This window comes from Mercenaria mercenaria, unplaced genomic scaffold, assembly GCF_021730395.1.
Source record: "Mercenaria mercenaria strain notata unplaced genomic scaffold, MADL_Memer_1 contig_560, whole genome shotgun sequence".
In the NCBI taxonomy this organism is placed as follows: Eukaryota; Metazoa; Mollusca; class Bivalvia; order Venerida; family Veneridae; genus Mercenaria; species Mercenaria mercenaria.
Window position 1 is genome coordinate 48,458 of NW_026463442.1, and position 11,387 is coordinate 59,844.

At 33.5% G+C, this 11,387-nt stretch overlaps 1 protein-coding gene across 1 annotated transcript; it reads left to right on the forward strand.

The window, feature by feature from the left end:
* Positions 1 to 3,601: 3,601 nt before the first annotated feature.
* Positions 3,602 to 8,095, forward strand: LOC128554598 (uncharacterized). Its single transcript, XM_053535867.1, has 4 exons — positions 3,602 to 3,664; positions 4,019 to 4,171; positions 4,549 to 4,665; positions 7,556 to 8,095. The coding sequence occupies exons 1-4, from the start codon at positions 3,602 to 3,604 to the stop codon at positions 8,093 to 8,095; spliced, it is 873 nt and encodes a 290-aa protein (XP_053391842.1).
* Positions 8,096 to 11,387: the final 3,292 nt, after the last annotated feature.

The window sequence follows — 11,387 nt, forward strand, 5'->3', positions numbered from 1 at the left end:
CCATCATGGTGGAAAGTCAAAACAACGAAACAACGAAACCATATTGTTGAAAAGTCGAAACAACGACGTCATCTTTGTTTCGTAGTTTCGAGTTTTCACCATCCTAATTTCGGCATTTCATCATTGTGGTTTCGTTGTTTCGACTTTTCACCATACATTCAGGCTAACGATTTTTATTTTACGCGGCGATAACCCTAACCGAACACCTTAATATCGACATTTCGTCACGTTAAACTGTTTCTTATTGGTCATTTTTTATGAAAACTCGATCATTTGAATAAATTTGATAATACACTATTGATACAACTCACCGATATCTAATACAAACAAAACAAGGAAGACGCAAGGCTTGCCCCTCGTCGATAGGGGGTTGAAACCTCGTTTGGAGTATAGCATTCGGTCGGGTAACAGACGCCCGGAGGCTTGGGGGTATCTGTGGTCTTCCTCCAACGTCAAAGCTGGGAAGATCGCCGTATGATATTTGACGGTGTAACAAAAAACGCAACAACAACATAGAAAGAAGAAGAAGAAAAAAACAAACTTAAATCTAAAATCGTTCGTAATTCAGTATTAATGCAGTGTGAAGTATGGACAAACATATTTGTAATACAATTACAAAGAACCTAAACTTATATATCCATAGTTTTTAAGATGTTTAGATACAAATATTTTTGTCTAAGTGCCACTTAAAGTTCATTATACATTTTTTATCTTATGCTAACTGATGAAATACCGTGTTTTATCAGTGAGATCACTCACTGCATATCACTCACTGTAAATGCCGATCTACTTGTGTATAAATTTTGAATTATTTGTTTAAAACAGGATGAAAATTGTAGTCACTCTTTATTCTTTATAGTATATTTCTCGATTCAAATTATTTTACTTAATGAGAATTTCATAACGTTATGCAGCTAAAAGTAAAATAAAATGGAACTTTATGTCGTGTGCATCTTTCTAACGTCACAACACGTCTGACGTCATGTCCGTTTACGCGCGTCTGTTTCCCTCGCTGAGATTAAAATTTGTTGCAAAAAATGCATATCGCAACGTAATTAAGCATAACATAAAAAGAAAATTTGTTTGTTTTTCGTGAATATAGAATATCCCACCTCAAAGTGAGAAAATTTTCACATTTTCACTCGCGCTATGCGCTCATGAATATATTTGATACTTTCTCACTTCTCAGTGAAATATATTCCATATTCACTCAAAACAAACAAAATTTAATATCCTCTATGTATTATTACAAAATGTTGATGAACACTTTTGTTTTGTATCACTTTTGCATATATTCTTTCAGTTCATTTCTATGATTAGAACTACTGTTAGCTCACCTGTCACGTAGTGACAGAGTGAGCTTTTTTTAACACCCTTCGTCCGTCGTCCGTCCGTCCACATTTTCCTTGTGAACACGATAGAGACCACATTTTGTATTTGATTTTTATCAAACTTGCACACAACTTGCAATTGTATGGGCATAATATCTCGGTTCCCTTCGAAAACTGGCCAGATCCAATTATGGGTTCCAGAGTTTTGGCCCCCTTAAAGGGCCAAAAATTGCCATATTTGGCTTGTGAACACGATAGAGACGATATTTTGCAATCAACTTTGATAAAATTTGGACACAACTTGCATTGGCATAATATCTCGGTTTCTTTCGAAAACTGGTCAGATTCTGTCATGGATTCCAGAGTTATGGCTCCTTAAAGGGCCAACATTTGCTATTTTTGGCTTGTGAACACGATAGAGACCACATTTTGCGATCAACTTTAATAAATCTTGTACACAACTTGTATTGGCATAATATCTCAGTTCTTTTTAAAAAAAAGGCCAGATCCCATCATGGGTTACAGAGTTATGGCCCCTTAAAGTGTCAAAGTTTGCTATTTTGGCTTATGCAGCCATATAGAGACTTCATTTACGGTTTGATTTGATACAAACTTGCAAAATATCATCAACAACAATAAATCTTGGATTCCATGATGAATCTATCAGTTCAAATCATAGGTTCTGGAGTAACGGCCCCTGATTGACCCCTGAAAGAGCCAAAAATTTGGTAATTTTTACCTTGTGAACACGGTAGAAGTGACATTTTATATTTGATTCAAATTTATTCAGGCATAAGATCATAAAACATTATATAAAACTAATGCAATAAAAAACATGTATACAATAGCTAATATAGATTAAAATGAGTTGATTATAATGTTATAAAACATCTTAAAATAGATGTGCTAAGTAATACAAACTTGCACAGAATGATTATCATGATGATCTTTAGGCCTGGATCGAAACTGGGTCACGTCGGGTCAAAAACTATGTCATCAGGTCAAATCAAAGGAAAAGTTTGTTAACAACTTAGGGGCCACATTTATGACCCTATCTTCATGAAACTTGGTCAGAATGTTTATCTTGATGATATCTAGGCCAAGTTTGAAACTGGGTCATATGGGGTCAGGAACTAGGTCACCCAGGCAAATCAAAGGAAAAGCTTGTTAACTCCTGTTCATTTGATGTGCATGAAACTTGGTCAGAATGTTTGTCTGCATAAAATATCGAATGAATTTTTCTCTAGGTGATGTTGGGTCAAAAACTAGGTCACCAGGTCAAATCAAAGAATAAGCTTGTTTACACCCTAGGGGGCACATTTTTAATTCTATCTTCATAAAATTTAGTCAGAATGTTTGTTATCATGAAGTTTTTGGGCGATTTCAAATCTGGATTACGTGGGCTTAAAAACTAGGTCACTAGGTCAAATCATAGGAAAAGCTTGTATACACTCTAGAGAGGCCACTTTTTTCTCCAATCTTCCCGAAACATTGTCAGCATGTTTGTTTTCATGAAAGTTTGGACCAGTTCGAATCTGGGTCATGGGGAGTAAAAAACTAGGTAACTAGGTCGAATCAAAGAAAATGCTTGTTTACACTCAAGCGGCCACGTTTGTTGGTCCAATCTTAATGAAAATTAGTCCGAATATTTGTCTCCATGAAATCACTAGGTAAAACAGTTTACACTGTTATGGTATGTTAAACAGGTGAGCGACCTATGGTCATCTTGGCCCTCTTGTTTAAGATACAGCCTTGAAATTTGGACGACATGTACAGTTTTGCACACCAATCTTAAAACTGACTTTCAGTGACCACGAATGTGACCTACTGACCTACTTTCTTGTTTTTTTTAAGATACAACCTTGAAAATTGGATGACATGTACAGTTTTACATGCCGATCTTTAAACTGACTTTCAGTGACCGTCAATGTGACCTACTGACCTACTTTCTTGTTTTTAAGCTACAGCAAAAAGATGTGGACCATCTGTAGTACTTTTTTTGCAGATTTCAAAAGTAATCTTGCATAATCTTTACCTTGACCCACTCTCCTATTTGTTTTTTGTTTTTAAAGCTGAAGCTAAGAAATTTGTTCAAGCAAGCAACTCTACTCAGGTGAGCGATATAGGGCCATCATGGCTCTCTTGTTTTTCAGTATTGATTACTCATTCTTTTGAAATGACCAAGGTGTGAAATTTATTATAACATGTTAACACAGCTATGTATGTAACCTATGCAATACATTTTTGGTAGTTTATGTATTCGTATTAAAATGAATTTGCCGAAGAATATGAATGACGTTGGCTCCACCAGTCCAATTATTGAACTATTCGGGGTTTGAATAGCAACAACAACAACAACAAAAACAACAACAGAAACAATACTGTTTCCACGACCTCGAAAAAATCCCAGATGTCTTTCTGTTTATATTATTATGACACAAAGTCACACACGACGCTGTATTCTGTAATCTTAACGAAAGCACAGCCAACAAGGCGGTAGGTGCGAATGCGGGAAAGTTAAAGTTCCACCTAATTTCAGGTAATAGAACACTTGTCTTTCAGAGTTTCACATTCTCTAGCCTGTTAAAGCTGACCAATCTAGGGTCACCATGACCCTTTTGTTTTCTCTATCTAATATTTATGTTACTGTTGATGCACAAAAATAACTCCTTCATATATTATTTCAGAGTATAAATGGTGCAGATCTGCTAAAGACACATATAACTGGAGTCATCAACCACGGCCATGGTGGTTTTCACACTTATGTTGATGTTAACGAGTACCCAAACCTTACCATCAATATTATACTGAAGACCCTTAAGAGAACTGCACAAATGCATGTAAGTGTTATATTTTTCAGTAGCTTGATCTGGTTTCCCAGGTCTAGATAAAAATGAAAGCGTAATCTTGCATAATTTGCAAATAATTTTGTAATAAAAACCCCAGTCTAACAACTTCTTACATTTACACAATATCTTTTGATGAAGAGCTTGATAAATCTTCATTAAACTTGGTCTGTTGGATTCTTATAAAGAGACCAGAGTCTTGTATAAACTTAGAGTTTAACATTCCTTATCAATGCTAATTGTGTGCATAGCAAACAGACTGAAGGTTCAGTAAATCTGTATTTTTCTCATAGTGTAGTTGTAGATTTTCAGTCAGAACAACAGTGATCTGATATTGTAGTGAATATTTATAAATTACATATCACTTTCAGGAAAACACTCTACCTCCTGTATGCTATATCCAAGCAGATAACTGCGCTCGTGAGAATAAAAATAGATATGTTTTAGCTTTCTGTGAGCTGTTGGTAGCAGAAAAAATATTTAATGAGGTATGTTCAATATACATGTACTATTTGGTTGGGTCCATTTATCTTCTCTTTTGTTTTGAAAATATGAAGACAAACAATTAAGCTTCTGTCTGGACAATGCAGTGTGATGCTATATAATTGTGGTAATACATTTGTAATGCATGAACTGATATTCAAATGTAATTTACAATAACAAGAAGTTAAGGTAGACCTCCTGTAATAGGCCTCAATTTCACGAAAAGCGTATACATACAACTTGATAATGTAAGCTTTGAAAATGTCAATAGAAATAAGGTGAATAACAAGTTATATAGTGACAGAAGTTCTCAAAATTTACCTTTAGATTACCTCCCCTGATAAGTTTGGTTTTTCATGAGTTATCTCCTCAGAAAACTTGAAAATAATAATTTTCTCCTTTTCCCTACGGGGAATTTTAGATTTCCTTTTAGCTTGACTATACAAAATATAAGGAGAGCTATCCTACTCGACCCGACGCCGGCATCTTTCCGCGTCCCCACCTTGGTTAAAGTTTTTATATTTACATTCGCCCTATTCTTTTCCATAGAAATTATAACACTCATATCCTATGAACAGCAAAGGGAAAGGCGCGAAATTTACGTTATCGCTGCTTAGTGATACCCGATCGCTGTTTTGACGACATCCATGTATAGTCAGGGAGAACGTTCCTTATATGACGTCGCAGTTATTCTGTCTGGTGGATAGAATGGTCGAGAAACTGATTTTAATGTTAAATGCAAAAAAAAAACATGTGCAATTTGTAATATAATCTTATTTACATATGGAAAGGAAATATAATGTAAATATAAGAAATGAAACTATTTTTTTCGGTGTTCATGCGAAATGAATGACAGAATAGGATCAGCAAATTAAACATGAATCGCTAATGGATTTGCCGATCCTATTCTGTCGTTCATTTCGCGTGAACACCGAAAAAAAAAATCATTTCATTTCTTAATTAGATTTTCTCTTCTTTTTCTTTTTTATCTTTGTAATTACTTGATGGATTTGATTCAAACTTAAAATAGTTGTTCCTCATAATTACCCAAATCATCTGACCTAAGGGCCATAACTCTGGTACCAATATTTCATTCCTTCATTTTCACTTAGATTTTCAGGTTAAAGTTTTGATGCACTTTCACTCTATCTCTGTTATTACTGAATGGATTTGATTCAAACTTAAAACAGTTGTTCAACATCATCACCCTCATCATATGAAGCAACGTGCATAATTCTGGCACATTTGTTTTCATGAATTATTCCCCCTTTTTACCTAGAATTTCAGGTTAAAGTTTTGATGCACTTTCACTCTATCTCTGTTATTACTGAATAGATTTGATTCAAAACTTAAAATAGTTGTTAAACATCATCACCCACATCATATGACACAAGGTGCATTGAACTCTGGTACAACTTTTTCATGTATTGTTGCCCCTTTTTACTTAGAATTTCGGGTTAAAGTTTTGAGGCACTTTCACTCTATCTCTGTATCTCTGTTATTAGTGAATGGATCTGATTCAAACTTAAAATAATTGTTCAACATCATCACCCACATCATATGACACAAGGTGCACAACTCTGGCACAGTTTTTTCATAAATTAAGCCCCGTTTTACTTAGAATTTAAGGTTAATTTGATGCATTTTCACTATATCTCAGTTATTATGAAATACATATTTAATTTAAACTTGAAGTAGTTGTTCTACATCGTCACCCACATCATGTGACACAAGGTGCATAACTTTTGCACCAATATTTAATGAATTATACCTCCTTTTTGCTTAGGAAATAATAGAGTGTTTTGATACACTTTATCTTTACCTCTCTTATATTTTTGACTCGGGCTATTTGTGCAATATTTTCATCCACCATTGGAGTCACTCCAGTGACAACTACAGTTTCCTCAAAAGTGCCCAGTTTCACTATACAGCATCGAAATAGTCGAGTGCGCTGACTCCTGTGACAGCTCTTGTTGATATTTGTATCAGAATCATATAAATCCATGTTCGATAACTAGTCAAATTGGTTCAGGCATTTTGTAGTTACGGCCCTTGAATTACCGAAAAATCAGCCTTTTTACTCTTGTCCGCACTCTAAGTTGATCATTTCTCATCCAATCTTCATCAAACTTGAACAAAAGGTGTCTGAGCATAAGAACTCTGACAAGTTCAATAATGAGCCAAATCGGTCCAGGCATTTTGGAGTTCTAGCCCTTGAATTGTAGCGAGTAAACAGTATATAAAGACTGACTTGCTATTTAGATGATTGGGCAGTTGTGGGAGACATTTGCTTTTCTCAAAGGCAGCTCTGGTTTTGAATGTCTTTAAAGTGACCAAATTTCATTTAACTATTACCATCCAGTTACAAGATATGAAATATGACTATTACAACATGCTATCCTTAAGGTGTTGGATACAACACACAATGCTCTGGTTCTGGATGCATGTATTAATATCAAAATAATCAGCATAGCAAGATGATTAGTCATTTGATGTAGCATAAATTTTCTAGTAAGCTGTAACTAGATCTCATTTGTCAGTGTCGCCTAAGATTTGCACTTGTGTGAATGGATTGAAGCTTCACACATTTATTTGCTGTGATAAACTGACTTGCACTGCGCAGGTTTTATAAGTCTAAGTTGCTTTTTTATGAAATTATGCTACCATTTTTACTTACCAATTTTTGGTCCATGAATTAAATATTCATGCACCAACATTGGGCATTATGATGTTATAATATGTAGCAGTTGAGATAATAAGTATTGACCGTTTTGTCATGCAATACTTCATGTAATACGTTAATATTGGAGTAAGGTTGAAAATAAAACAAAGTATTGAAGTATCATCTTACACTGTTTTAGACATGTTGTTTTAAGAAAATATTTTTTGTTGAAGGTTCATCTGTCTTTCTTATATGTTGGAAATACACATGAAGATGTCGATGCAGCGTTCAGTAAAATTTCGGAGAAACTAAGAACTACAGATGCAGAGACATTGGATGGCCTAATTGCCCTGCTTCCAAAACCTGAGGAAATTCTACACATGTTTGATGTGAAGAACTGGCTAGCTCCTCATATTGCTGATATTGAAAAACATTTAGAGCCGTTACACATTAAATTTGTAAAGAAAAATGAAGAAGTTCAAGTGTTTTTTAAAGGACAAAATATTGATCCAGGGTGTGAACTTAATGGGAATATTCTTACTTCAATTCCAAATGGACAGCCCACAACAATAAAACCAGATCATAGCCATATCAATATTGAAAGACAATCAAAGCAAATAGAATGTTTACATTCATTGTTTAGGAAACCGGGAACAGTATCAAAGTGGGAGAGGTTTTTTTATAGTTCTGCAAACAACTGGAAGAATTTCCGCAGCAAATCAACCTTGGTTTCTAGACTGTTTACCAAGGCAGTCACAGAATGTCAACTCTGAAGATGTAATTCCCCCAGAAAATGAGAACTAATTCTAAAGGAAACGAAAGTTCCCAAGGTATACAGATTATTTGCAACTCAAAAGCACTTGTTCAGTAATAGTAATTGTTCATAGTATCTTTTACCTTTTCATATTTGGGGATATAGATGTATATGATTTTGTTTTTGTCTGTATGCCATGAAAGTAAATTCAGACTCCTGTTAGTTTGATTTTAACCAAACTTTCTTGGAAGGTGCAATACCTGTTTTTTTAGCATTTTGTTATATTTTTTGGTTGAATGATAAATGATGAAATTGTGGCTTCTGAGATATGATTAAAAATTATGCCACCAGGAAAATTGCAGATTAGAATTTTGCAACACTTCCAGAAAATATCAGTGCTAAGTGTACTTGTTATAGTTTCCCAGTCAAGTGAGTTTCAATTTTGCCGAAGACAGCCTGTAAATAACAGTGATTTTTTTTAATTTTTAAGAATTTAAATTGTCCATGAAAAGGAGAGTAAGTGTCTCAAGTGAGTTTTTGTGTGTTCAATTATATGAAATACTTTTAAGTTATATGTATTTTGCTTTCAGTTTAGAATACGAAAAAGGCAGAGCAAGAATAAAGAGGCTCGGCAGACAACAAAGAAAACAAACAAGGCAAATCAAAGACCAAAACAACATAAATCACTTGTCCAAACTTCCACAACTTTTTTTATTATTCCACTCACAGATGATATTAAAAAGCATGTTTGGCTCATGATTTTTTTCGATCTAATTCTAACATGTATTATGATGATCCTTGTGTGACTTATTATTTTAAGACTGTTTAGACTTCTTTGTTTGTTGGAAGTACTTTATGAACTGAATTTCTTGTTTTCATGTTTGATTTCTGTTCATGTTGGGTCAACTGCATCCTATGCTCATCAGGAATTATTGAATAATGTGGTAAATTGTGAATCTATCTTAGTCTGTTAGCTATATTATTGTGATTGACAGTTGAGATTTTAACATAATTTTTTTTGTGACATTTAAATTCAGACATTTACCACAGTAAGTGAAATGGATGTTAGTTTATCAAGTTTCCTTGTTTGTGAAAAGAGAAATCTTTTCAATGATTTTTTCAGATATTTTACACATAGTATTTGCAGATAAAATTTTTTTAAATAACTTGTTACAAATCTGTCTAAAATGGTAAGATGCAACTAGCTTCAACTAGCTTCCTAGCATCTGGTTTTTGATCTAAGTAGATCAATATTTATTGAATCATAATTATATTGCAAATATATATACACTACAGTAGTCACATATTCTGTAATGATTGCTATAAAAATAACATTCACATGCATATCATGTACTGTGATTCTTCTGATTTAAAGCAAATTCTTCATATCAGTTCTGCAGCATGCAACACAATAGCTGGATGAGCAATATAGTGATATCATGGCACTTACTTGTATTTCAGGTTGTAATGTTTGTAATGTTTGACTTAGCTGATATTCATTGTATAAAAAACAGTCATTTTACAAATAGTTTCAGTTGAAACTAAGATATTCACTGTGACTTCTTATTGATAATTAGCGGTTAATACTAAATTGCCTTGCACAATTTTGGAAAATTGCCTTGCACAGTTTTGGAATACTTACCTAAAGAACTTAGAGCAGTAGGCCCGAAGGACATTATTCATTTTTAGGGCAATTATTCCGTAATCGCTCCAGGCAATCAAGTGTTAATTTCTTTACTTATATCAATGCTTTAATTTATCAATAGACACCCGACATTGACAAAATTTTTCATCCAGTCAATTTTTTCATAGAACCTGTTTGTAGATAAGTGACATCGTATAAACCATGTCATCAGGATATAGAAATATTGTGTGTACACATACTGTAACATGTTTTTGACAATATTGTTTAGTTTTGATCATGTGTTTTAAAACTCATAATAAGACATTTAGTTATATGGATGCTAAGCACACAGATTAAGATATTCATTTAAAAGATTTAGCTAGGACTGAACTTACAGCTTAAAAGAAAATTATACTTCTTTAGATGTTCAGATTTAAAGCGGACATCTATATGATAGAGGGATAAAAATATTATTCAAACACGATTTGCATTAATTACTATATAAAGATATAGAAAACAGCCGATTTTGATACATGTTACACCTACGGTTATAGCATAAGAGATTTTATATCTGTTCTATCACATACAAATTATTCCAGGTCCATTTCAAAAAGATGATTATTATAAAATGTCGTACTGACTTATGTGCAGGGTTGTAAAACACGTTTTGATCTCTACGAGCGAATTGGCTCAGTTATGATTCAGCAGTGACATAAAGGTATGTCATAGAGTATGATGTCATAATGATGCGACGTCATACAACGTTAAGCTAGTAACACTGGTTCAAATAACAAAAATTGATGATTCTGTTCATAATTAGTTTGCGAGGTGTTAGACTTAAGAAATGATAAATATGTCCTTATAATATTTTATCAGTTTAACTTTATAAAATATGGGCCAAGAGTTCAGATGCGTAATAATTAAATCACGAGTGCGTAACACGAGTTATTTTATATTCACATCCGAACAACTGCCATATTGTATTAGCTGATAAAATTATTGGAACATATTTATTATTTCTATTCTATCCACGCAAATTCTTTGCATTTTACAGCACTACATTTTAGCTCGATACGTCATTCGGCTGGCCATATGCTATTATAAAACCCTCCTCACAAATGGAAAGCATTGCATAACGGAGTGTTGTGATATTCAGTAAATTTATATAAAGGTATTAAGTAGTTACCTGTGTGAAAATGTTATTTTCAATAATAGCTAAGGTCGGTTCTAAAATATACCAGACGTAAATACTTCAGTCAAAGATTTTCTACGCAGTTTCTAAAAATAGTACACGTTACCTATGATGAGATGACACTGCAACATACACACCAGAACATTGTGGCATTTAAACATGTAAACACTTTAGTCTGGAAGATAGGAGCATGAATTATTATTTATTTTAACTGTCAAAGTAGAATCTAGTTGACATTTGTGATGCCTACAATGCAGAATTTGTAAACAGGTACAGGATCAGATATATATTCAATGATTTTAAGGTACTGTCTAGACAGGCTGAAACATTTTCTTACAGTAAAAATATAAACAAATAAATGCATCAGTTAGAAATTGTTTGTTTCTGAAAATTTGATGTAGATTTATACTAATTTTAATTACTACTACTTAGCACACTCACAGTCATGTTGTAATTGTAGGGTGGAATTGAACAGCTATATTTGATCTATTAGTA